The sequence below is a fragment of the Humulus lupulus genome, chromosome 1 (genome assembly GCF_963169125.1).
Source record: "Humulus lupulus chromosome 1, drHumLupu1.1, whole genome shotgun sequence".
Taxonomy (NCBI): domain Eukaryota; kingdom Viridiplantae; phylum Streptophyta; class Magnoliopsida; order Rosales; family Cannabaceae; genus Humulus; species Humulus lupulus.
In genome coordinates, this window is record NC_084793.1 from 159,646,283 (window position 1) to 159,673,545 (window position 27,263).

The window sequence follows — 27,263 nt, forward strand, 5'->3', positions numbered from 1 at the left end:
TTGTATGAAACAAAGAATACTTATTTTGAGACATTTATTAGGAATGCAAGGGAACCATTTTGTGCATCATTCAAGCTAGCCTCAATTTGCAGAACCTTGTTATAAGTTCTACATTTTATGGCCATAATATAATGAGTAGATTAAAAATGCATAAGACCGCATTGGCAATGAAAAAACATGAAAAAGGAAGAAATATTGCGAGCATATTAACGGTACACCCATTGGCCTATACCAGACTTACCAGGATGCTTTATGATCCATCTATCGGTCCCCAACATGTCTTTCAGCCAAATATCACTATGGACAATCCAAAACTGGCAATATTTATGGTTTGATATGAATCTCAATGCCCTTTCTGGCTTCTAAGGTTTAGTAGGAATTGATACTCCTTGAGCCCATTGAAAAACTTGCAGCTTCAATGCCAAAAAACAAGAAACATCCAAAAGCTCACAAACAAATCTATTGTTCCTGCCTATCTAGAATCACAGATGTTAAAAAAAAATCAAGATGAAGCTTTGGGTTTTGATTTCTGTTTCTTGGTGTCCAATGACCCTAAACCTTTGCCCAATCCAACCGGAGCTTGGCCTTCTTCCCCTGATGATGCTTGATCTATTTTTCCTTCTGCAGAACCATTTGATGGATTGCTGTTCGTGTCATTCAATCCATTTGTCTCACGATTGTTCACTGCATCTGGCGTTGCCCCTGAATTGATAATGTTGAGAAGCTGAGTAAGTGGAGGCAGGGCTTGGACAGGAACACCATGCGGACGAATTAAAAGGCCCCTTGCTGCTGCCTTTTTTCTGACTTCAGCAGCTGCACGAGCAGCCCTTTCATCAACTCCCCTCCCTCGGGGAATAGTTTCACCAATCATGGCAGCATTGAGCGATTTGTTGACGGACCCACTGGAACTTCCAGTCCCTCCAGAACCAGCAGCAGCTTGGAACGCTTGTATCAAATCGGGATGGGCCTGCCACATATGTTCCAATCAGCAAACAGATATACTTGTGCTAGAGTACACTGCATTCAAAGATCAGTGAACCAAAAAAATGCCTAGAAGAAATCTAGGAACTAGCAATTTGGAAGAACTCAGAGTTCAAAGGCAGCATAAAATTTCTTAAACAATGCATTTATAAGATATTGCAGAGTATACCAGGAAGCATCCTGGTAATAGAGCCAGATTTTTAAACCTTCCATACGAGGTCAGAATAAAGTGATCGTAATTCTTGATAAAGACAGAATTATGTGTCAACAACAGATGAAAATTTTAATTCATTGGGGCATATGAAGCATGAACTGCTACAATGGCCTTTCAAAGCTGAACTTTAAGTATGTTATCTCAAATAAATTAGTTTGCATGTAATAAGTGAGCTCTCGTAATACCTTTAAGATATCTATAGCCTTTTGGGCTGAGGCTGCATTCAAAGCTTGACCCTTTTGCTTTTGTGCATTCAACTATAGAAATAAAATGCTCAGATTTAGAGATTGTAAATTAACAGGAAGGCTTCTAGAAAAATAAGCATTACTGCATAAAGCTTGCATCCATTCATCCTTGGAAGGATCAATTTACCTGTAGCTCACGCATCTTAAATGTCTTCATCCAGTTTTGAGAGTCACGTGTTCTTGAATCCTCCTCACCAAGTTGTTTGACAAGAATATCATATGTTTTCTTCTCATGCTGTCAAACCAAACACCATGACCAGGTCATTTTAAAGGATCAAGATGCAAAAGTGCAGCAAATTAATGCTACAAAGATACAATGCACATATAAATTTCGGGATTCTGAAAACAATTAGAAATTTGCAAAGATTTTCATTTTTATTTGCTTTTACCTCAAAAGCATAGTTTTCTTCTTCAATGACATGCTCATAGGCTTGGTTTCAAGGAAAAGAGCAGTAATTTTGTGGAGCATCCACTGCTACCAAATTTTTGGTAGGCATTGAAAAGACGAGGGTAATAATTGCTTAAGTTGCTTTAGTTTGGGGTACAATCAAGTGTAAGGCATTTTTAGAACTTATAACGTGATCTTTAGAAAATGAATGACAGTATAGACACTATTCCTGTCCCCACAAACCCCACCAACATAACAGTAATAAAATCATATACCTAAAGTCCTAAAGGGGTTTATTACACAAGTACAACCTTGGTTTTGGCTAAATTACACGATCCTTCTTGTGTTTCTGGGATGATAATTCCTTAAGTTCCCCTCTAAAAATTCGCAGCATCACCTTCACGAGTTTAAAGTTCTACTTTATGTTCAATCATGGCTCAGTGGCTATAATATGAAGTTTTCAAGCTGAAAGTAGTGATTGATTTCTTAAAGGTACCTTATGAAATAAGCAAGAACTCTTTGATTTTACAAAACGAAGTTTATAAATTAATTAATTAAAATCTCTAATTTTTCTACAGATCAAATGACCTTAGTTTAAGATATATACCTGGTGTGAAAGCTTGAAAGCACCCATGCAATTAAATGCAATGGCAAGGGCATGATAGCATACAGCAGTTTGGATATGTTCCTCGCCTAGAAGCCTCTCATTCTTTTTCAAGGCTTCTTGCAAATAACGAAGTGCAGTATTCATTTTCCCAATATCCTGATACATCATTGCAACATTTATAAAAGTTGCAGCAACGTCAGGATGATCAGGACCAGATGACAAACTTAGCAGGAGCAATGCCCGGGACATATGCCTCAGTGCAAGTTCTGTCTGATTAAGACCATGGTAGAAAAGAGCCATATTTCCATAACTGCAATGGTAAAGTTGCAGAGCAATGATATAAAAAATCAGATCTAGAAATAGAGGAATGTGTTTGCACAATACAAGAACTCAGTTGTATAGAACACTAGTCACACCATTATCACAAAACTATAGTGCAGATGTTTATTATATACTACTACTAAAAGGTACAACATAGACCCATGCAATATTCTGAGAAGTGATATCACTAGGAGTAGTAACATTCTGAAGTTTTAAGATAGAAACAAAGATCTTGCACATAATGCACTTGCAATCAACACACGTGTAAAGCAATATTATTAGAAACATGAACAGCACACAGAAAACTCTCCACGGCTTTTCACATCATTAGCGTAAGTATACATCTGAATATCATATGTATAGAGGAGAGAACGAGTGGAGTTGTTATTAACAATTAGTAAAGTGTTTGGTAAGAATCAACCTGTCAATTTCAAATAACACAGCAACAACAAGCCAGGAAACCAGAAAAAAATGCACAGCCAAACAAAAACAGAAAATAGTCAGAATTCTCCTTCCATAAACTCTAGGATTCGAGAGCCTAGTCTCTCCAATTACTGTTTACAAATTCCACACCTCATTCTGACTTTTTGGGCCCCTTATATACTTAGGTACCCACTGAATAAACCTACACCCCCCTTACATAATACTTGCCGTTATAACTACTTTCTCAGTCCCCAAACTACCCCTTCTCAGCTCTACTCTAACGTCTTCTAGCATAGACAAAGGTCAATGGTGGCCTATCAATACCGCCCGCTAGGAGTTTCACCTTGTCCTCAAGGTGAAATGTCAGAAATTGGTCCTGAATCACGCCAAAGTCCTCCCATGTTGCTTCAAAATCTGGTAAGTGACGCCAATTAATCAACGCCTGGGGAGCTTCCTTATGTGAACCTGGCCGAACTTCCAGAACTGATTCGGGCTCCAACATCCACTCTAAATCAGTCATGAGACCTGCTGGAAGAACTGTTGCTTGCTGGTTTGGACCCAAGGCCTTCCGAAGGAGAGAGACGTGGAAAACGGGATGAATGGCAGCGGTGCTTGGTAAGTCCAAGCGGTAAGCAGCAGCCCCAATTCGTGCAGTCACTTTAAAAGGCCCAAAATATCGAGGCGCCAACTTCTCATTAACGCGTTTAGCTACTGTGCGCTGCCTATATGGTCTCAACTTCACATACACCATCTCCCCCACGTCATAATGAACATCCCGCCGTTTCTTATCCGCTTGTTGCTTCATTTTCTGTTGTGCCCGCTGTAAATTCTGTTTTAACAGTTCCAAAACAGCATCTCTTTCCTTCAAATTCTGCTCCACTTCCGCGACTTTAGTGCTGTTATACTCAAATCTAATCAATGGTGGAGGGTCCCGATGGTAGACAGCTCTAAAAGGAGTCATTCCCGCTGCCGAATGAAAGGAAGTATTGTACCAATACTCAGCCCAAGGTAGCCACTTCACCCATTGGCTGGGTTTAGAGCTCACAAAACAGCGGAGGTATGTTTCCACACAACGATTCACCACTTCCGTTTGGCCATCGGATTGTGGGTGATAAGCGGTGCTTTGCTTGAGTGCTGTCCCTTGGAGTTTAAACAACTCTTTCCAAAATAAACTCAAGAAGATTTTATCTCTATCGGAGACAATGGACCGCGGAATGCCATGAAGTTTCACCACCTCGCGCACAAAGACAGCCGCTATCGATGCTGCTGAATAAGGATGTCGCAACTGAATACTTGCTCAAACGGTCGACTACCACCAATATAGAATCAAACCCGTTTGATGTGGGCAGCCCCTCAATGAAATCCATGGAAATATCTTCCCAAACTTGTTCCGGAATGGGCAAAGGTTGCAACAACCCAGCAGGAGATTGAGCCAAATATTTGCTTTGTTGACAGACCGAACATTCCATAACAAATTTCTGCACATCCTTCCTCATTCCTTTCCAATACAAGTCAGCGGCTAGTCTTTGAAATGTCTTAAAAACTCCCAAATGACCCCCCACTTTGCTGCCATGGTACTCTTGCAATAGCAATGGTGAAGAGGATGGCAAAACCAGCCGCCCCTTAAACTTAAGACAGCCTTGAAATAAAGAAAATCCCCCACTCGGCTTGCCCATGGATAACTCCTTTATGATTCCAGCCAACGTTGGGTCGGTTGCAACATGTGCTTGTAAGTCCGGAATAGAAATGAGGTTTGGAACTGAAATGGCAGCGAGGATGGGCTCCCCATGGAGTCGTGATAACGCGTCGGCAGCCTTGTTTTCTAACCCGGGTCGGTATTGGATATCAAAATCATATCCAAGTAACTTTGTGAGCCACTTTTGATGTTCTAACGCCACCAGCCGTTGTTCCAACAGAAATTTCAAACTTTTTTGGTCAGTCCGCACCAAAAACTTCCTTCCAAGTAAATATGGGCGCCATTTAAGCACCGCCAACACTATGGCCATCAATTCCCTTTCATACACCGACTTAAGCTTATCTCTGGCTGATAATACCTTGCTGAAATACGCTATTGGCTGTCCTTGTTCCGCCTCCACCACAAAAGGTTCCGCAAAATTGGGCAGCGCCAAAACAGGGGCAGAACTCATGGCTTCCTTAAGCCGATTAAAAGCATCTTGGGCTTCCATTGACCACCCAAACGCGTCTTTTCTCAGCTGGTCTGTCAAAGGCCTTGTAATACCTCCATACCCACGCACAAACTTACGGTAATAGCCAGTCAAACCCAAAAATCCTCTAAGTTCGCGAACTGATTGTGGGGTTGGCCACTCTTTCATTGCTGAAATCTTGCTTGGGTCGGCTGAAACACCCTTGGCTGACATTATATGACCCAAATATTCCACCCTCTCTTGTGCGAACAAACATTTCTTGTGATTGGCATACAATTGGTGAGTTAATAAGCGGTCCAAAACCAAGCGGAGATGATGCATGTGCTCCTCCAATGATCTGCTATACACCAAAATATCATCAAAAAAAACCAGAACAAACTTGCGTAAATAGTCGCGAAAAACCTCATTCATAAGGGCTTGAAATGTGGCGGGGGCATTGGTCAACCCAAATGGCATGACTAGAAATTCATAGTGTCCGTCATGGGTGCGAAAAGCAGTCTTCTCCACATCCTTGGCAGCCACTCTAATTTGGTGATAACCCGACTTTAAATCCAGCTTTGAAAACACTTGGGCTCCATAGAGTTCGTCTAACAACTCATCAATCACGGGGATGGGAAATTTATCAGCCACCGTCTCCCTATTCAACGCCCTATAATCCACGCAAAAACGCCAACTCCCGTCTTTCTTTTTCACTAGAAGGACCGGGCTCGAAAACGGACTTGTACTTGGGCGAATAATACCCGCTTGTAGCATCTCTAAGATCAGCCGTTCAATCTCATGTTTTTGCACCTGAGCATAGCGATACGGCCTCACCGAAACAGGCTGCGACCCAGGCTTAAGTGTGATGACATGCTCCCTAGCTCGGCTAGGAGGGAGACCCGACGGTGACTGAAATACTTGCTGGAATTTCTGTAAAACAAAGTTAATGGCTGCTGAAATTTCAGGAATGGCCGTCTCTTCCTCTGTAATTAACGCCCCAAAGTGAACCCAAAACCCTTGGGCTTCCCGTTCTACCGAACAAATCATGGCTTTCAATGTAATGGGCGACTTACACAAACCTGGGTCTCCTTGTAATGTTATCCAAGTTCCTGCCATTTCAAAACTTCATGATCATTGTACGCCAATTCACTTGCATATTGCCCAGCGTTTCCAGCCATTTAATCCCCAAAATTACATCAGCTCCTCCCAATTCCAGCGGAAGAAAGTCCGTCACCACCCGCAAAGCTCCCAAATCCAGCTCAACTTGTGCACATATTCCTTCCGTCCGCACTTTCCCACCGGTGCCTAACAACACCCCATAACACGTAGTTGCTGTAATCGGTATCCCTGTAGCCGATACAACGTCCATAGAAATAAAATTATGGGTCGCGCTGCTGTCGATGAGTACCGTTACTGGTTGTTGTCCAATATGGCCAGCCAACTTCATTGTATGGGCGGAGGAAATGCCCACCAAGGAATTGAGGGACAAGGTTGCCAAAGTTTCTTCGCCGGTGTAAGTTCCTCTGAATCTGGCGAAAGTGGCGGGGAGTCATCTGTGTTCGCATTGTCCTCATCTGACAATAAAAGGACCTGTAATGCTCGTTGTTTGCACTCATGACCGCGAAAAAATTTCTTATCGCACTTGAAGCAATTACCCCGCGCGCGCTTGTCTTGGTATTCGGCTTCTGTAAGCCGTCGGAACTGCTGCGTTTTGGGTGGTTGACCGGCGACGAAACTGGGAACGGTTGTGCGTATAGGCGGTGACGAGGGCGGCGCACTTGAGGCTGGGTGCCCGTACGCGTGCGGCTGAGGCACACGGTAAGCAGACTGGTTTAGGGCTTGTTTCGAATGGGCTGGAAATGACTGAGCTGATTTAGTCGAACTGGGCCGAAACCCTAGGCCCAAATGTAGCAACTGGTTTCCTTCTTCAACCCTCTGTGCTGTATCCATGATTTGGGCTAACCCAATGGGTTGCAGAATATGCAGAGCAGCTTTTATCTCATCCTTCAGACCTCTCATGAAGCTGCCTTCCAGAATATGCTCAGGAATATCTGGAACACGTGAAGCAAGGACCTCCCAACGCACCCGATAATCCTTGACTGTTGACGTTTGGATGATCGACAGAAGCTCCTCAGACAATGACCCAAACGGTGCCGCACGGAATCGCAGTAAAATCAACCGTTTTAGCGTTGCCCAGGAAGTGATCGACCTTCTCTGATTTTCCCATTGGAACCACGTTAAGGCATCTCCATCAAGTCCGATGATTGCCGTCTCCAACATTTGTGGCTCCGTCAAATGCATCAATAAGAAATATCTCTCTGTTCTGTAAACCCAACTGTCGGGGTTATCCCCGGAAAACAGCGGAAGCTCCATTCGAGGTGGCCGATAACCATGGCCGAAGGTCTAGCCTGCAAACAGCGGCTCCGATGATGGTTGTTGCTGATCGTGAGGCTGGCTAGAAGGTTCCCCAATGATCGGGGGTGCTGGTAAAAAATTCTGGCCGCCTGGTGAATGCTCCTCCTCCATCGTGCGTCGCTGCCTGTCGGATTCCATGGTCATAGAGCCCCCCGTCGGCTTCCCCGATGCCTGTAACAGCTGAGCCAAATGAGCCACCAAGAAATCCATCTTCTCCATAGCCGGCAGCCTAAGAACCTTTGTCTTCATCGATTCCAGCTCTTTGGGAAGGTGCTGAAATTCAATTCTGAAGCCATCCAATTCCTTCCTAACTTCCGACTGCAACAACTCCATTCTCTCCTCCAATACTTCCGTTTGCAGATCTTTTTTCGGCCCCATGAGATCGAATGCTCTGATACCACTTTGGTAAGAATCAACCTGTCAATTTCAAATAACACAGCAACAACAAGCCAGGAAACCAGAAAAAAATGCACAGCCAAACAAAAACAGAAAATAGTCAGAATTCTCCTTCCATAAACTCTAGGATTCGAGAGCCTAGTCTCTCCAATTACTGTTTACAAATTCCACACCTCATTCTGACTTTTTGGGCCCCTTATATTCTTAAGTACCCACTGAATAAACCTACACCCCCCTTACATAATACTTGCCGTTATAACTACTTTCTCAGTCCCCAAACTACCCCTTCTCAGCTCTACTCTAACGTCTTCTAGCATAGACAAAGGTCAATGGTGGCCTATCAGTGTTATACAACTCAACAAGCTAATATAAATTGGAATAACCTTTCAGATTTGAAGAAAGTTGCCATGGTAACAATAGCAAACTTGGTACCGCAAACAATAAACCTTTGTATACCTTCACAAAAAGCTACAACCTCATCTTTTTTTCATAAGCCTTGGGCACCTCCCTCTTAGAAGGAAATAAATTACTGAGCCACCATTCAAGACTTGAGCATAACTATTATATCATAACTGATACATATCCAACAAAATTTCCAGTTATCTTTAAAAATTTAAAGGTCAGTAAGTATCTATACAAATAAGATCAAATATTGGAATTATAAATCATCCACAAAGCGTCTATAGGATGTATGAAACTTCTTGGAGAATAGTTTAAGATATTTTATTGATTTACAGCCCGGTATTTATACAGAGAAAAAGATCAAATCTGATCTTCTCAAATAGGAAACAAAACCAGCTTAACAAAGAGTTGACCTAGGATATTTACAACAATAAAAGCAAATAAACCTAAAAACCTGCTATACAACAATCACAATCCCTGATTTTTAGGAACCATATTGACTGGCATGATTCCCTACACTCCCCCTCAAGCTGGTCGCTATATGCTTGATACTCCTAATTTAGAACTTAGCTCATAAAAGCTAGGACAATGAGGTGCAATAGTCAGGATGTCTGCTGCTGAGAAGGAACATAATTCAGGGTGATCATACTACTCTTAATCTTCTCAATGATGAAGTGACGATCAATTTCTACACGCTTTGTCCTATCGTGGTTAACGAAATTCTTTGCAATAACTATGGCTGATTGACTGTCACAAAGAACTTTAATAGGACCCTCTATCTTAATTCTAAGCTCTGCAAGTAGATGTTTTAACCAGATACCTTTATAGATATCATGAGTTAGGGTTGGAATTCAGCTTTAGCACTGCTGCGAGGCACCACCTGTTACTTCTTACTACGCCATGTCACTAGATTTACCATATAAGTAAACAGTATCCTGAAGTAGATCTGAAATCAATTGGTGATCTAACCCGATTTGCATTTGTATAGACTTCAAGATTTCTATTGAGAGTTTTGCTGACCAATAGCCCTTTCCAAGATTACCTTCGAGATATCTAAGGATTTAGTATCCAGCATTCATGCAAATTATTGAGAAAATGGTTGACAACATTGACTGCAAAACTAATATCAACAGTTGGTCCCTCTGTTGGAGCTCTGAGTTAGTATTAGGGTCCATAGATGTCTCAGTTGATGTTGTAAGAGATCTAGGTCATATTTTCGTTGAGAAACTGAGATGCCTTGACTTGACCTAGCCACTTTCATTCCCAAAAAATACCTTAATTGTTCTAGATCCTTGATTTCAAACTCTCTGGAGAGCAAATGCTTAAGATGAATCACTTCCTCTTCACAATTGCCGCCTGCCCGTAAGCACTATATCATCCACATATACAATCAATATTAGCGAGTCTCCCACTAATTGCATATTTCAAGAACAGGGTGTTTATCAAATTAACATTGAGTGTATCCATCTTGCCTTAAAATTCTTGTGAATCTGATAAGCCCCAGATCAGATTTGTTTATCAAAGGAAGAAGGCTACGTGAATTAGTTTTTAGCTGAGTTGTCATGTAATAATAGGCTGCTAGTTATTTAGTAGGATTGCTGAGTTGTCATGTAACAATAGGTTGTGGTTAGTCTTTGAGATAGCTATAGAAATGTATTTAAGGGTCATGGGATTAGAGAGTTGGGGGCGCAGAAAATTAAGAGTTTAGATTCATTGTGGAGAGCCCAATCAATCCTCTTGAAAGGTTGGAATAGGAGAGCAAAAGCCTCTCAAAAGCTTGTAAATGTGTACTACTATTATCATTTCAATAAAGATTTCCTTAAAGGATTTCAGCAATTGGTGTTGTGAGATTGAAAGTTAGATTCTTGGTAAGAAAAGCCTATCAGAATCGATCAAACCAGGCTCGAGAAATTGCTTGAGGTCGTAGAGGAATTTTACAATTTGCACACTTTTCCTTTAGTGAATTTGTCTTCAAACCTAAGAGATTGTACACTTCTTCAACCAAATCTCTGCTGAGGAAAGCGTTTTTCACATCAAGTTGAAACAAGGGTCGCTCTTGATTGACAGCAATGGACACAAAAACTCGAATGGTATTCAATTTAGCAACAGGGGTGAAAGTCTCTTGGCAGTCAATACCATAAAACTAAGTGGACTCTTTCGTCGCAACACTTTTATCGCCTTATGCTTGACTAAGAAAATCCATTTGTACCTAACTATTCGCTTTCGTAGGAGACTAGTGAGAATCCAAGTCCCATTCTTTTCAAGAGCTTCTATTTCTTTTACAGTGGCAATTTTCCATTCTAACTCTTGAAGAGGTTGTTCTCGATTTAGGAATCTAAATTTAGTCGAGGGATGTAACAAAGGTTCTATAAGGAGATAGACTCCAGTAAGTCTGGTAGCAGCGAAGAGGATGTTAAGTTCATAAATAAATGCACCCCTTTTCTATTAACAATAGGTTATCCAAGTCCGGACTAGGATCTGTCCCTACCTCCAGCAATGAAATAAGATCAACTTCAACTTTTCTTGTGTTTTTTCAAGGTTGTTGAAACCTAGTTAGGTTCTTGGCCCTACAGATTTTGTACATGCCTTTTCCTCCTTGAATAAACATAGATTGGGCTTGTGTGATCAGACTCAATTGAAGGATGTCTTACAAGAACAATATGTTAGGACTTACAATGGGTGAGGAAAGACTTTTGGTAGATGAAGGGCTCGACAATGATAGGATAGATTTAGGAAGATTATTATTCAATGATGATGATTCAACAATATCAATAAGAGATACCCAATCCCAATTTTGTGATTCTTGTGTATTTCTCTCCCCTTGAACAACAAAATTGGAGTAATAAGGTTGTTCAAAAAAAAATTGAAAAATTTCTTGGTAATGGGGCAATAATATTTGTATCCTTATATGTTGGATGAGTAGCTAAGAAGAATGGATTTTGTAGCTCTAGCATCTAGTTTGCTTTAATTTTGAGAGGGATTTGAGACACAAGGTGATAGTGAGGATATGTAGCTAGAAGAGTTTGCATTGGAGTCCTAAATTTAAGAACTCGTGAGGGCATTCTAATTATGAGATATGTAGCAGTGAGTACAGCTTCTCCTCAATCTTTTTGGGACATGAAATGTGAATTGCAGTGAGCAACTTCAAGGAGATGGCGAATTTTGCATTCGATCACACCATTTTGTTGAAGTTTATATATGCATGAACTTTGATGGATTATTAAATGGGATTGTAGGTAAGGAATAAGAACAAAGTTGAAAAAAGCATGAGCATTGTCTGTTACCTAAACATTGGCTTGGAAATTGTTTGGAATCATTTTGTGAATTGCTTGAAAAATTTGACTAGTTTCAGATATATCTTTCATGAAAAATGTCCAACTTAATTGAGTATGATTATCAACTAATAGCAAAACCTAGCGTGCCCCATTAATATTTTAGATTCCTGTGGACCCCAAATGTCCACATGAATGAGAAAAAGGTTGAGATGGTTTATGAGACTTTGGTGCATAATGGCTTCTTGTTTTGCTTAGATAATTGACAAACATCACATTAGAAAGTTAAGAATTTTTATTAATATATAATTATGGAAAATGATGTTTGAGATATAAGAAATTGGGATGACCTAGACGATAGTGCCACACCATAACAATACTATCCTTATTGGAATGGCTTATTGACTCGAAACTACTAACATAATGGCTCCAAGACTTTTGCATTTTGAACTAGTAGGATAATGATTGACTTTTGGTATGAGAAGGTATAAGCCAGCTCAAAACTCAGCATTGCCAATCATCTTCCCTGATTTCAAATCCTGAAAAACACAAGATTTAGCATCATAGTCTAGATATCTATCTAGTTTGCTCACAGAGAGTAAATTACAATCAAGGTTTGACACAAATAGGACAAAATTTAGTATAATCGTTGTTGAGGAGATTCGCATTGTGCCAATTCCAGCAACTTGCATGAGCCATCAGCTATGCAAAGAGTGAGATTACTGGGACAAGGAGTATAGGGTGAAAAATGTGATGGGATGCATTGGAATCCACAATCCAAAAGGTTGGAGATGCTTGAGTGACATGAAGAGCAAAAGGTTACCTAGCTGATTTGTATTGTTGGTTAGTTACTGAAGCATCTCAAGTTGATCTTTGGCCTTTGGTTAATAAGACTTGACTTGGTACTTTTGGTACCTTTGGACTTTGGTTAATGAAACTTGAGTAGCAACAAACCCTTGGCTTTCATGGTCATTGTTGGTTCGATTCGGCTTCTCCAGCATGTTTCCTTTGTGTGCCCTAGTTTATGATAGTGATCACACTAGGGCCTTCTCCTCATCCAATTATTATCAGCTAGTGAAGAAACTTGTATGCCCTCTCCTCTCCACAAGCTTGTCGTAAAGAGTATATTCTCCGAACATTTTCAGGGATGAGTTTCGAACAGGTCAAGTTGTTGCCAATGATGATTGAGGGTATTGAAATATTGAGTGACTGAAGTTTCTTCCTGAAGGTCATATAGGGCAGCTACCACTTCAAAGACTTATGAGATATGTTCTCAGAACTAGAATATGCATTTCAAACAACATCCCAATGCTCCTCTGCAATTTTATACAAGAGAAATTTTTTCCCTGTATTATTATTGTTATTGACTTGGTCAACCAAGTCATCACCATGTGATTGTCAGCCTTCCAAGCCTTGAATTTTGGATCTGATTTTTCTAGAACAAAAATTTCATCAATGAGATACTCGCCCTTACCTTTTCCACACAAACATCATGACTGACTGAGACCATTGAAGGTAATTGGCCATTAAACATATGATCAATGACCATAGTGACACTTTCGGTTCCGCCATGAGAAAGTGGAGTGGAGACAGCTTCTAGAGCAAAGGTAGATTGAATCTAGAGCTTTCTTTTTCAGTAGCTATGTCGTATTTATCCATTAGAACAAGGAAAAGTGGAGGACGAGCGCGAGAGGGAAAGTACACCAGAAACGGTGACTTGAGCAAAGGCAGCAAGAGGATCATTTCAAAGAACCTGGCTTTAATACCATGCAAATTTTTAGAAAATAGTTTCTGATATTTTATTGATTTGCAGCCAGGTATTTATACAGAGAAAAAGATCAGATCTAATCTTTTCAAATATGAATCGAAAGCTAAATAAAGAGATTGACCTAGGATATTTACAGCAATAAAAGCAATCAAATTAAACCTAAAAGTCTGCTATACAATAACCACAATCCCTATCTTTTAGCAAACATACTGACTAGCTTGATTTCCTAAAATGTTGATTGCTACAGGGAATATTCAAGATTTGTCACAATCAACAAGTTTGCACTTTTATTTTTATTAAACAAAAATGGCCTATTAGATTAGAATGGAAAAAAAATATTATTGAGGTTTAGAGCGAGAAAACAACCTTAAACAACAAGACTAAGTTGAAAATTTTACTTTTACTTTGCATCAAAAAATTTAATGTCTCTCACATATAAAAAATCAAGAAGATCCCTAAAACCCTTGAGAAGTGACCACCCAAAGGGAAAACTGCACATGCTCACAAAAAGCATAGATCTTCAATGAAACACTTGTTCCTCTCCATCAATATGCAAAGCTATGAGAAACAATTATCCATATAACAGTACATAACTCACTTGTAAGTTGCTGAAAGAGAATAGAGAACAAATAGCTACCTGTGAGCAGTGTCAGGGTGGTCCAAACCCAGGCACCGTTCATTAATGATGAGTTCTTTATGCTGTTGCATTATTGCTCCAGCCATGTCCCCAGCATGATATAGGACCATCGCAAGGTACCTGAAACACGATGGAAAATCCAGTTTAAATAACTAAATATAGAGCTGTACCATAAATGTAAGTTCTCGTTCTTTTCTTTGTTCTCCCTGATACTAGGCTCTTTGCCTAACTCTACAAATCAGGGACCAGAAATGTATAACAATTGCTATGTAGGTGTTGAAGAGAGACCCGAACAGAGAGAGAGAGAGAGAAAAAGCTGCAGTGATCCAGTCCTGGAAACTTACCGACAGCAGTTAGCAACCTCACGATGCATTGGCCCAGTAACCTGGAATCAGATAGAGGAAAAACAAACTTAGATACTTCCATAGTTCCAACTCAAGTGCAAAGAAACCAAACCCTGATAAAATCTACCTGCTGAAGAATTGAAAATGCCTCAGAAAATAATGTGTAAGCTTCACTAAGCATTCCCTGAAACAAAGAAAGCAACATGAGTCTTAGTTACATTCCGCTTATGGACTGCTGCACCATTAGACCTACCTTCTAATTTATGGTACCATCTAACCAAGATTCTAAACAAAACAATAGCATTCAACCATATTTCATATTTAAGCGTTTCCATACTATACTATCTACAAATGATTCGAGCTATCGCTTGCTTTACTTCCCATTCTCAAAATTTCCAAGCTCTTAAAGAATAGAATTCTCCAGTGGCAATTACAACACACATAAAATCTTGAAACAGTTTACACACCTCAGCTAGTTGGATCTTCCCAGTTTCAACAAGTTCCTTGGCTTCTGAGCACAGAGGAACGGAGTGCTTAACCACAGGCTGGAGATTCAAGATATCTGTTGTTTGGAAAGGTGTTGAAGAATCAAGGTCATACCTGCGAGCTGCAATCGTAATTCCTACCTGCAGAGAAGATTATAATCGTAATTCCATGCATTTGACAAATACAGAGAACATTTTGAAAGAGTAAAAACTGAACATCAAAATGTCTCTCATTGATAATATAATTCAATGTGTATGCATTCATAACATTTTTCCTGTTTATATATCAATGCAACATAAAAATAGCCTTTCAAAAATTGACTTTCTTATCCACGTAGCAATTACAAAGGTAAGCTTATATGGATTAATCAGAGATTACTTTATCCACATAGCAATATAAATGAACGCTTATACGGATGAAACAGAGAATATCACTGCCAAATATCCCTGATATTCTAATGACTTCTTTTCAAAACATTGCATAATTGGATATCATGTTACCCACAAGTAACACGTGCAAAGTACAGAAACTTAAGGTCGCTAAAAGCAAATACAGCATATAAACAGGACAAGTCTCTGGTTATGGAAACATGATGTTTAATTTCAAATGCACTTATGCCTAGCAGATTGACAAACAGCATTGAAACATCTTTTTTTTACAGAAGCAAGCTTCAGCAGTAGAAAATGAAAAACAAGACACAATAATAAAGAACAAGAAATCCTCTTTCATTTGAGATTAGCACAGAAATTTCTGAAAAGGACGCAAAACCAGATTTAAAGAAACATTGTCACAATTACAAAACATGCATCCAAGTTGAGTGTCGAAGCATCATAAAAAGAAATTTAACCAGACATTAAAGTAAATTTTAAATGCATGCACTAACCTTTTGGCAAAGATTACGGATAACAGAAACTTTCTTCACGCGCATCTTAGCATCTTCTGCCAACTCAAACTATAGCAAGAAAAAATAATGTCAAACACATGTTTATGTAATGTACGCCACAAATAAAACTATAGAGAAGATTAATGTGCCTGGAGATTCCAAGAGATAGTTTTACACCCTTTTACTCTGTACAGCAAGGCATGGGGTATAATACACTGATGAAAATGGTTTGACCGTATTTCAGCAATATCAATAGGATAATTATACAGTTCACATGGTTTTTTTATATATGTAAAATACATTTACAAGGACTTAAACCCTGCACCACTCACACAATCACCCGCCCACCCACTTGAGTTATCCCCACTTGTATTTGAGCAATATCAATAGGATAATTATACAGTTCACATGGTTTTTTTATACATGTAAAATACATTTACAAGGACTTAAACCCTGCACCACTCACACAATCACCCGCCCACCCACTTGAGTTATCCCCAAATACTGTTCACATGTCTTCAGAAAATAAACACAGTTAAGGCTAGCAAGCTCAATGAATTCTCCTAAAAAACAAATCTCTTCAAGGAAACTTATACAGCAAAAAGATGAACTTCCCCTTCACGAGATGTGTATATACTAAAGGATATCTCTTTTTCTTTTTTTTTTTAACCGTGGGTGTCCGGGCCAGCTTGTGGGCACCTCGACTAATCCCATGGGCCCCTGGAGCATCGGTGAGAGACTGCCCCAGTAGCCTCAAATATTGACACTTGGGGGAGTTGAACCTGGGACAGTTCGCCCAACCACACATCCCAAGTACAACCCTTACCACTAGGCCAAGCCCTTGAGGTTACTAGAGGATCTCAGATTATTGTTAAATGATACCTGATATTTGAGCTTCGCAAATTCTTGAATATCCAACCACAAAGTTTCAGAGCACACATTCATATACAAAGATTGATTTTTTCTCCCAGACGCTCCACCTTTCCATTTCCCTCGCCCCTTGGAAACTTTTCCAGAAGATTGATGACCTGCTTGGTCCTGTATATAATTGAAAATGAGCTAAAATCTGACTTTTTTATCACTTTTCACTATGATCATTGCCGGTATAAATTTAACAAAAAAAAATTATGTTCAGTATTTTTGTTAAGTAAATTACTAAACCATTTCACCAAAAGAACAAAAAGTAATTGCAATTATGGTTTAAGTGTATCATTAGATAAGCTCTTAAAGGAGTCAAGAACTAAATCTAAAACCGCTAAAACATAAAAAGGAAAAATCATTTCTGAAAGACAAACAAACTTCAAAACTAGTCATCATTTATTAATAAAAGTCAAGTTGGAATTGAATCACTACAACTTATAGTAAAAACACAAGAAAACAAATATCTCAAATTGCCAAAACTATTTGAACGTACCTTTTTTGGTGTCCTAGACTGTGTATTATTAACAGAGCCTTTCGTGCCAATCGCTTGACAACTTCCAAAAAGACAATTGAAGAAATGAGTTACTGCTGGCCCAAGATCATGATCCTCAGTTTCTCTTAAAACATCCTTTAAAAAAGAAAAGACGAACGTCAAAAATGGCAAATAAACAAAAAACAAATATTTACTGTATGTGTTCCATAAATTGAAATCCTAACTGGGATAATTAATTTTATACAGTTGTTAGGCAAGAATTAGAAAAGTGAACAAAGACAATTTGAACTAGAAATCTGATGCATATCTAAACAGCTCAAAACAAATGTAAAAAAGAAGATAAAAGTATACGAAACTAACTGTAGCTAACAACATTCTCATACTAGTGGGCATCGTAGAAATAATTTGAATTAGATTGAGGCATTCTGCTATTCTGAAGTTAAGGTGTGTGCACAAAATTCATGTATATACAAAATCAAACAACAAATAAGAAACTGATTACCTTGAGGATATGTTTGGCAGACCTAACCACAATTTCATTAGAGCAAAGATCCCACAAGTGAGGTAAATGCCTGGTTCCGTCAGCCACCTGTCAAATGAATCAAGCCATATCATAAGCCACTCCAAAGCACCCAATTTGAATAATGGTGGTTACATCTTTCATTCAGAAGACATCCACAATATTATATCTATCAAATTATTAAAGAAATGCATACTTTTCCAATATAGCGAACATTTATTCCATGTGCATGAAGGGCTTCAGTCAGTGTCTGACCATCCATAGGTGAAACTTCAAGGGTGCATAGATCTTGTATAAATTTTGGAAGTACAACATCTGTAAGGTACAAACTAACTTTTCTCACATTTTCTTCATCTGCTGCTATCTCCTGGCAATATAACAGAGAAAGAAAACCATTAAATCTCAAGCTCACTGAGATGTATAAAAATAATGTAACAAGGTCCAGAAAAAACCTCTTCATTTCCAGCCAGCTTAAATTCAGTGAAGACGTTGGGGTTAAAGAGAATTTCTTCTTGTGATCCAGAGGTATAATCATCATGTGCCGGAACACCCTCAGTCTTCTCTTCTTTTGTTACATCCTATAAGACCAAAAATTTCCACAAAAGTCACACAGATAGAAAGCTAATTTGAGAGTAAAAGGTATTGAAACAGTACTCATAAATCTGTCAAGAGCATATCTTTCAGCAACAATGTCTTTTTTTGAAAAAAGAAAAAGAAACAATAATATTATTAACAATATCAAGAGATTATATTGAAAAATAAACTCAACCCAGTATCAAAATCGAAACCATTCTAGTCAACTCATAAATCCTTAATTACTCTGAAAAGCAAAATTCTTAAACTCCTTAACACTTATCAAAAAAAAAAAAGGCCACCCAAAATTTTACAATTCCCGGATTCCCTCATCTGAAGATATTAAATTTTGACAATTCTTTCATTTCTCTCAACCCAAGACAGCCCAACAAATGGCCAGTATAGCAGATACTGTTAACTATCCAGATACAGAAATGAGGAAAGCCTTGGTGGTTGGGAGAGTGTGTGTTCCGGGGTTCAAGTCCCCCCCAATAAACTTATATAACAAGAATATATAAATGAATAGGACCAAGCAGTAAATCCTTAATTACTCTGAAAAGCAAAATTCTTAAACTCCTTTAACACATCTCAAAAAAAAAGAAAGCCACCCAAAATTTTACAATTTCCCGGATTTTCTCATCTGAAGATGTTAAATTTTAATAATTCTTTCATTTCTCTCAACCCAAGACAGCCCAACAAATGCCCAGTATAGCAGATACTGTTTACTATCCAGAAACAGAAATGAGGAAAGCCTTCATGGTTGGGAGAGAGTGTGTGTTCCAGGGTTCAAGTCACCCCAATAAAGTTATATAATTTGAATATATGAATGAATAGGACCAAGCAGTAAATAAGGAACAAGAGCACACATTGATAAACCACCAAAAGCTGCAGCTGATTAAGTTTAAAGCTCACCTGAATGTCCCCAGCCACACTTGAATCATGACTGGCAACCTGACCAATGTCTTCACCATCTGACTTACTTTTTGATTTTTGTACACCTTGGGTCTTTAACATTGCGCAAAATATTTAATCAAAAGTGAAACATTTAGCCAAAACTCAAAAGGACAGACAAATAAAATATCATACCTGACAAAAGGCCGTAATGAGTTCTGGTCTCAAAATACAAAACCTGGACCCATGTCCCGTGTAGTTAGCATCACGAGGTGTTACTCTCATCAAGTCAAGGAGATAATGCCTAACGCAGAAGAGAGACAGTAAGTTGAGTTTTATCTAATACACTCCCAACTGCATAATGTATCAGCTAGCTACTTGAGTTATCCTCAAGAGGCAAGATACGCAAGAAAATGGTTGGTGAAAAGTTGAATTGAACAGATTAAAAGGTCTTTAAGATGATTAGTAGCCAAGTTCACCTATCATCACTACCAATGATACCCTTGCATTCCACCGGTGCAGCTAATTTAAACATGGTTTCAGATCCATCAAGAACAGCGTGCTCCTTCAAATGAAGTCGTTTTGCAGCCTCTACCACCTGATAATGGAAACAGATAAGTATTAATAATGATGAATTATGTATGACAAATCACTCATGTATGACTCAATTGACATGGAGCTTAAATGAAAATTAAGTATAGGGAACACTGAAAGCTTCCTTTCACAGTCCAAATATGTAATTATCAGCATGCTAAAACAAGCAAAAATTTGTAATTACCTTGGAATGAAAATCTTCATTCCAGCATATTTTCTTGCCGTTGTCAACAGAACCATACAATAGAGAATCTGATTTATCCCCTTGAAGAATCCCTGGTAAAACACTCTACAGCAGAATGTGTACAAGGACAATGAGAAAAAGAAATCGACAAAATGTACCCAAGAATATTATTATAGAACTAGCAAAACAGAAACTCAAAATGAGGATAGCTAAATAAAAACAAGAAAAGCCCTACAAAAAAAACATGCCAAGGTCAATATCAACTATGAAACATGACTGATAATAAGATATTGGATTAAAGAGCATCCAGATCAAGATGTCAACAATCTCAGGTGTGTGGTGGACCTTGTCGCAGGCTGTTTCTCATAAGTGAGTTACTTTTTAGGATACAAATAAAATAAACAATCTGATTAAAATAAAAGAAAAAAATTGAACATTTTTCCTATCAAACAAAAAAAAAGTAACTGCATTTTGAAATTTTAAGAATTCCATTGCAACCAAAAAAACGATAAAATAGCCTAGCCTTAAGCACTTCTCAAAAAGCTGGAAACTTCACAAAACAAGACACAACTTTGAGATTTCACAAGTGACCTTGAGATCCAAACCCCACACCTCAACAATGGGGGGTTTAACCAAGTATTCTACTATATTGGAAAAAAATATATATAAATTAGTATATATACACTTCAAAGAAAGACAAGAAAGAGAAATTATAAGCTTTCACTCCAACCTGAGCAACAACTCTATGACCCCTGTAATCAACTATAGCCATTGCAAGATTATAAAGGCCAGGGACATCAGCTTCCTGGTATGCTTTGGTGCCTTTTAAATCATTATTAGCAGAAGCATATGTGGCTTGCTCAGTCTCAGCTGACGAAGTCTCAGAAGATACATCAGGAGCAAGTTCTGTGACATTATCAAGTTCCTCTCTACACGATTTATCACATTTGTCCCCATTGGCAATTCCACCTTTGGATGCCTTTTCAGATAAAGAGTCCGTATTGCCGCTTTTAAACTTATCTGATACACATTTCTTGCTCAGATCTTCAAGATCGGCATCAATAGCAAAACTGAAGAATATATTATTGTGGACATACCTAAAAGAAAACCACAACAGAAAAAGCTTAATCCACCAAACAAGACACAAATTGAGGGTATGGTATGAAAAAAAAAAGCAATGAACTGAGACACAGAATCAGAGAGGTACAAGTACAACAATGATTTAATTCCTAAACAATTGCACCAAATATAATAGAAGAAATCATGTATATACCTCTCCCGTGTAATTTTCTATACTTAATTTCAATAAAACTCTCTCTTCTAATAATAACAATAAATAAGTTTCCCCATTTGCTCTACAATTCACATAGAGAAGACTAATCACGTAGCTGGGTTTTTTTTTTAAAAAAAAAAAAACAGCCCCAAAGTTGAACATGATTCATTCTAAAGATAAAAGAGCCTACAGCTTTACTCGTATGTGCATATGTACGTTTTGCATGAGCCTATTTTGTCCACACGTGATATACAACATAAATTATATTTTAAGTTAGCATCCAAAATAAGTAAAACATTAAAGTAAAATAAATTACCAAAACAAGCAGCATTAAGGCCCAATATATATTATTTGGAACATTAAACTCAATAACTACATTTTAGTAACGAAAAAAAATGCCAAACATATAAATTCAACAGCCTCAACACATAAAATTTTGGCCATTAAAATGTCGTTGAAAATGGTTTACTTAAATACAATTTCGGCAGTGAGTGGTGAAAGGATACAACTCTTAGGCACTGAAGATAACCTATGAAACATTTTCATTAGAGCAAAATATACTTAAAACTAAACAATTTTTATCAGGTCATACTGACATGTGAAAGCACTCGGGGTCAGTAGGATTTATGGGAGGTATGCATCTGTTGATTACACCAATAGCACCACTTATTGCAGCATCAACAAAGTCTGAAGTTACTTTGTAGAGAGCCCGATCCCGCAAAATTCTGCAGAATATAATCTTGAAGTTAGAACATTATACAAAAAATAAGTACTTTAAAATGATCTGTTATTCACAACATTGACAAAACTTAGGCTGATAAAGCCCATTAAAGGTTGCATACCTCTCTTGAGGAGTAGTATCGGGAAATTCCCGGCAAGATTGCAACTCCTCATTCCAATCTCGTTGCATACCAATCAGCTCACTTCCATATGAGAGAACAAGAGCATCCTCTGCTCTGGCCGCATCACGCTTGTGATCTGACAAAGTGGTGATATTTTCACACGTGAAGAGACATCAGACAAAAACTACAAGGTTGCAAGTCCTACAACCCTGGGTAAAATGGATATGTATAAGGTTGCCAAGCAAAACATCACATGCAATGGAAAACAAGATTATTTAATAGAATCTGGGATGGCAATGCAACCACCACCACTTACATTGACTTTCAAACACCTCAGTAATTACAACTAAAGAGAATCAAGTTTCATGCAAACTCAATGATCGTGGGGCCATTAAATCTTTAAAATGCAACTTCAGCTTTTATCCTAAATGCACAAGACATTTCATTTACTGCATCTTTATTTTCTGTTATGTTCGATTTTCTGAGGTTAGTTTGGTGTAAATTATAGTTCCAGACAAACCTATTTGGTGTAACCAGTTGAGTTGCCAACTCATATAGATCAAGACAAAAATTCCAGAATCAGTACAACAAATTGCCACATGTAAGACACATGACCTCAAACTCAATATTAAAAACCACACTTTCCCTCTACTTAAGGAAACTTCGTTATATAAATAACCAATCAAATGACAAATCAAACTAATAGGATGGTGCAACTCACCAGAAACAGGATATGATCCAAGCCAAGAGTTTGGAGGCAACAGAGATTGAACATTTTCAAAAGGATGTGCAGAAGCTCTCCGCTCCAAAATTTCACGAAAAGCTTCAAAATTAGGAATAAAAAAACCAATTAGATTTTTTTAATAAAATCCAAAGTGACAACCTAATATAATTACCTTTTTTAAACTTAGAGCTGATTTTCTGCAAGAGCCCAACAAGAGTGGTTGCTTCATAATTAGCTTTACTTGGCCGGGGGTCAAGTGTGTTCCCTGTGCTTGAATTGACATAAAAGAGCTTTGATGTTCCAGTGATACAAAATTTATTTCCCTCCAAGGTTACAACATCCAAATATATCAAATCTCCAACGAGCCTAGCAATCACCAATACCCAAGAGCACGTGAAGACATAATCAACAACAATATATATTATTATTTCAAGAGAAAATGAGTCAATATGTTCAGAAAGCAATCTCACCGTCTATAGCTTGGAGGAGGATTGAGAGATGAAAAAACAATACTTTCCACACATTTGATCTCTTTTGTGGATGATGATAGCAAATTACTAAGTGAACCAGAAACATCCTCCATGAAACCCAGACCATCAAGCTCTGGGACCTCTGGTTTCAAGGTATTGGATCATAAAAAACATAAGCAATACTAATAAAGTTTTTATATAAATAGAATCGAAATGTCAAAAATAATTGAAAAAATACAAAAACTGATTAATTTCAACATTCCTAACCTCCAGGACTTGTTTTGTTTTGTGTCATTTCATGCTGCAATGCAAGTGACGTCGAAAGAGATGCATGAAGTGATGAAAGAGAAAGCAGTTCTCTTGTTCGATAGACATGAGCCCTCACAGATCTATCATCATATAGAGCTGCCAAGACAATGTACCTATTAGAGCCCAAGAGACATTTAATCAAAAGGAAAAAAGATTAATCAGTATTAGTATATACCAGGCACCATCTCCAAGGAGCATCCACCAGTAGTTATGTCAGCTACCTCAGAAATCTCGTTAAAATCTTCAAGCTGATGGGTGGAGCCATCTTTTGTGTGCAGCAACAAATCGTAGCAGGTGAAGAAACATGTTTCCGGAGCATCAAGAAGAAATTGTCTTACATCCATTACAGAATCTCCCGGATTCAACTTCACATCAATGAGAAAAATTAGTAGAATTCAAGTTACCTAATTTAACAACATGGCACATAATTTTTAATAACTGACACATAGAAAACAGATTACTCAACCACCAAACTATTACGATAAGTAGTTGATGGTTCTATCTTCTGATTAACAAAAGAAAATGTTTGCTTAAATTGCCTGCACTCCTATTTTGTAAATAATTTAAATAGAATATAAATTAAATCAAATAAAATAAATTAAAACAATTTCGTTAGAAAAATCATCTCACCTGAAGCTCAAGCTTCTCGCCACTTTGTGTTTTGACAGATACAGGAAATAGATGGAGGTCACCTGCACTCACAGGGAAATGAAGTTACGCTTTCAACTTGGCATATAATGACTATCAATGTTAAAACATTTAGACAGTACGACAACTTTTTAATCTGCCAGGGATCAGTGTTGAATTAACATGGAATATTTGCGGCCAAACAATGTATGGATCGTGAAATGACTAATACCTACCAATGGTCAAAATCTATCAATATCCAAAGTAACTGCAACAGGATGTTATCACTGCTTTTATTATTTTTAAATAAAACAGATATATATTACATACAAGAGTCAAGAGTTGTACAGATGAAAGGATTGCATTCGAATCTCGACCTTTAGTATCCATAAGTTGAACAGATGAAAGGTGGTAGCAATGTTTAAAAAGGCTAGTTAGAGCATGAAGCAGTTTTGCCCAGCTAAGGCAATGGGTGTTATAAAAAAAAGAGCTACGCATCTAATATAAGTTTATAGTAATGAAAGAGAACCAATTATGTAACAAGATAAAAAGGGTAACCATAAAAGTTCCAAAGATAGGGTGTACAATTCTCAACATTTCTTTTCCGTGACTTGGAATGAAGAAGGGAGCAATAGAGTTATTTGTATCAAAACATGCGGACCTAAGTGTATGCATAGACATATATCCTAAATTCCTGCCATTCCATCTCTCCATATTTGAAAATCAATTCTCACTATTAAAAAAATTATGCATATTGTTAGTTCAATTTTTGATACACCCCAGACCTCATCGAAGCAAACCAATGGCCTTGACCGTCATTGGTCATGCAAATAAGTAAAAATACAAACACAAAAAGTCATCAGTGTTAAAAAAAAATGTATAATGGAAAAAAAAAACGGAGTAATCCAATTATGATTTTACCTTGCTTTGCTTGGCTAGTTGAATTATCTGTCTCAGATTCATGCTCCGGCTTAGCATCACTTGATTCAACTACTACAGGAACCCCATTAGAATCGGTTTGGGAGGATTCCAAGGAACTTGATATATCTTTAGCAGGAGCATCACTCGAAATATCTTTGGCCGGAGCATCACTGGAAATATCTTTAGCAGGAGCATCAGTGGATACATTTTTAGCGGGAGCTTCAGTTGGAACCACGGTCTCAGTAGTAGTTGGCCCATTATTCGATCCCCTCCGATTCTTCCCTCTGTTCGATTTTCCAGCCATTTCACCTCCTATTCTAAGAATTCAAGTCTTTAGAAAGTAAAAGGAAAAAAGAAAAAGCATAGAGAAACTCAAATTGAAAAATAAATAAGAAATAAAAAATATCATTCACACAAGTGCACAACCATAAATACAAAAAGTCCATTTTTATTTTCCTTTTCCATAAGGAAAAAAAATGCAAATGAGCCTTCACACCCATCAACAAACAAAAACTAAATCGACCAACTCATTGTATTCAAACATTATAATGTATGTAACTTGAAAATGAGACCAAGCACTAAGGTCAAAAAATAAATAAGCAGTCACTAAACAAAAGCATATAAATTCGGTGAAAACAACTACACCCAATCCAAAACCTCGAATCCACAGTTTATTCATCGCACAATAGAATTAAAAAAAAACGAAAACTTGTATTGTTAAATGCAATATTTAGGGATAAACAATTTATATGTATATATATATATATGCGCGGTAGAAAAAACATAAAGCTGCTTTCATTTCTTCAGAATACTAGTAAATATTACCTAATAAACCAAAAGTTTCTTCAACAAAAGCTCCGCTGGTCGATAAAGAAGAAAGCACTATATGTCAAAGTTGCAGAGACCAAGTGTAGACGAAAGAGATAAAAAGAGGTCAGAGGTTTTAGGTTGGAGGGAAGAAGTAAGGACTCAGGAGGAGGAGCGCAGAGGAAGTGGCTATGAGGCGGCGAGAGAGAGAGCTTTTTCTACGTTCCATTATTATTTGGAGACCCAATTCATTGTGGGCTTTTGGGCTCTCCTCTTGGAACTTTTTCTTTATAAGCCCAATCATTTAGTGCTGCTTGTGCACTTTATAAATATCCAATTTACAATCAAATTGAGGTATGATAGGAACGTTGAACTAAAAAAATTATGGGTATTTTTGAGGTATTCTTTAGGGATAATTGCGGCATTAATGCCTATGTAGTTCAGTTTATTGCACTTAAATGCCTATGTAAAATTTTTTACGGCAATAATGCCTACCGTTACGATTTTAGAGCAGCCGTTGGTCCCTGGACCGTTAAGGATATATTTAATACACGTGTCACGACCCGATTGGGTTAAATTATTAAAATTTAAAAACAAAAACAATTAATGGTTCAGGTTTCTAATTAAAAACAAAAAAAAAACTAACCTTCATTAATTAATTTAACAAGAAAAACCGATTGTCTAAAACCAAGTTCTAAAACTAATCTAAAACAAAAAAAACTCAAAACTCCATACCCAGAAAAACGATGAAGATGAAGTTTCCCCCCGACCACACCCAGACGATCCACCCCTGACAGTGTAGCACGTGAACCCAGTAGAAGAAAACTTGTAATTCCTTCGAATTGGGGGTTAGGGCATCTTTTGCATCGGGTTAATGGAGAACGGAAAAAATTGCCATTGTCGACCACCAAGGCCAGTGGTAGAAAAAACGGCTTGGACAAACAAAAATCCTGGGCAAAGATTCAGAACATGCAACAAGTATCGGGTAAGATCTCCATTTGTTTTTGTAATCTGATTCATTGAATAAATGGTTATGGGTGTTCACTAGAAATTTTGTATGTTTTGGTCAACTCAGATTCATGGTGGGTGTAATTTCTTTGAATGGATAGACCCTCCAATGTGCCATCGAGCAAAGGTGGTCATCCCTGGACTACTAAGAAAAATTGGTGACCTTGAAACTGAAATCAC

At 38.0% G+C, this 27,263-nt stretch overlaps 1 protein-coding gene across 2 annotated transcripts; it reads right to left on the minus strand.

The window, feature by feature from the left end:
• LOC133799719 (clustered mitochondria protein) lies at positions 1 to 26,296 on the minus strand. Of its 2 annotated transcripts, none has more exons than XM_062237723.1 (29): positions 26,094 to 26,296; positions 25,269 to 25,580; positions 24,351 to 24,412; positions 23,896 to 24,085; positions 23,679 to 23,816; positions 23,412 to 23,553; positions 23,114 to 23,307; positions 22,939 to 23,040; positions 22,218 to 22,353; positions 21,972 to 22,100; positions 20,833 to 21,199; positions 20,103 to 20,207; positions 19,804 to 19,922; positions 19,520 to 19,628; positions 19,346 to 19,438; positions 18,313 to 18,438; positions 18,057 to 18,227; positions 17,843 to 17,929; positions 17,341 to 17,475; positions 16,809 to 16,964; positions 15,927 to 15,995; positions 15,025 to 15,183; positions 14,685 to 14,741; positions 14,558 to 14,598; positions 14,214 to 14,333; positions 2,436 to 2,745; positions 1,568 to 1,675; positions 1,381 to 1,452; positions 1 to 967 (listed from the first exon to the last, which is right to left on the minus strand). In XM_062237723.1, the coding sequence occupies exons 2-29, from the start codon at positions 25,570 to 25,572 to the stop codon at positions 503 to 505; spliced, it is 4,266 nt and encodes a 1,421-aa protein (XP_062093707.1). In that variant the 5' UTR covers positions 25,573 to 25,580; positions 26,094 to 26,296; the 3' UTR covers positions 1 to 502. The 2 variants fall into 2 exon arrangements, with proteins under 2 accessions (XP_062093707.1, XP_062093711.1); XM_062237727.1 differs by having other exon boundaries at positions 25,269 to 25,585.
• Between the last annotated feature and the right edge of the window lie 967 nt (positions 26,297 to 27,263).

Bases quoted from the DNA above. Each gene is read 5' to 3' on its own strand.
- LOC133799719 (XM_062237723.1), bottom strand. From the start codon at position 25,572: ATGGCTGGAAAATCGAACAGAGGGAAGAATCGGAGGGGATCGAATAAT. The intron at 15,996-16,808 runs GTATCATTTAAC...TTCTTGCTATAG, and splicing joins TTGCGAAGCTCAAATATCAG to TTTGAGTTGGCAGAAGATGC. The intron at 968-1,380 runs GTATTACGAGAG...CATATGTGGCAG, and splicing joins AGGCTATAGATATCTTAAAG to GCCCATCCCGATTTGATACA.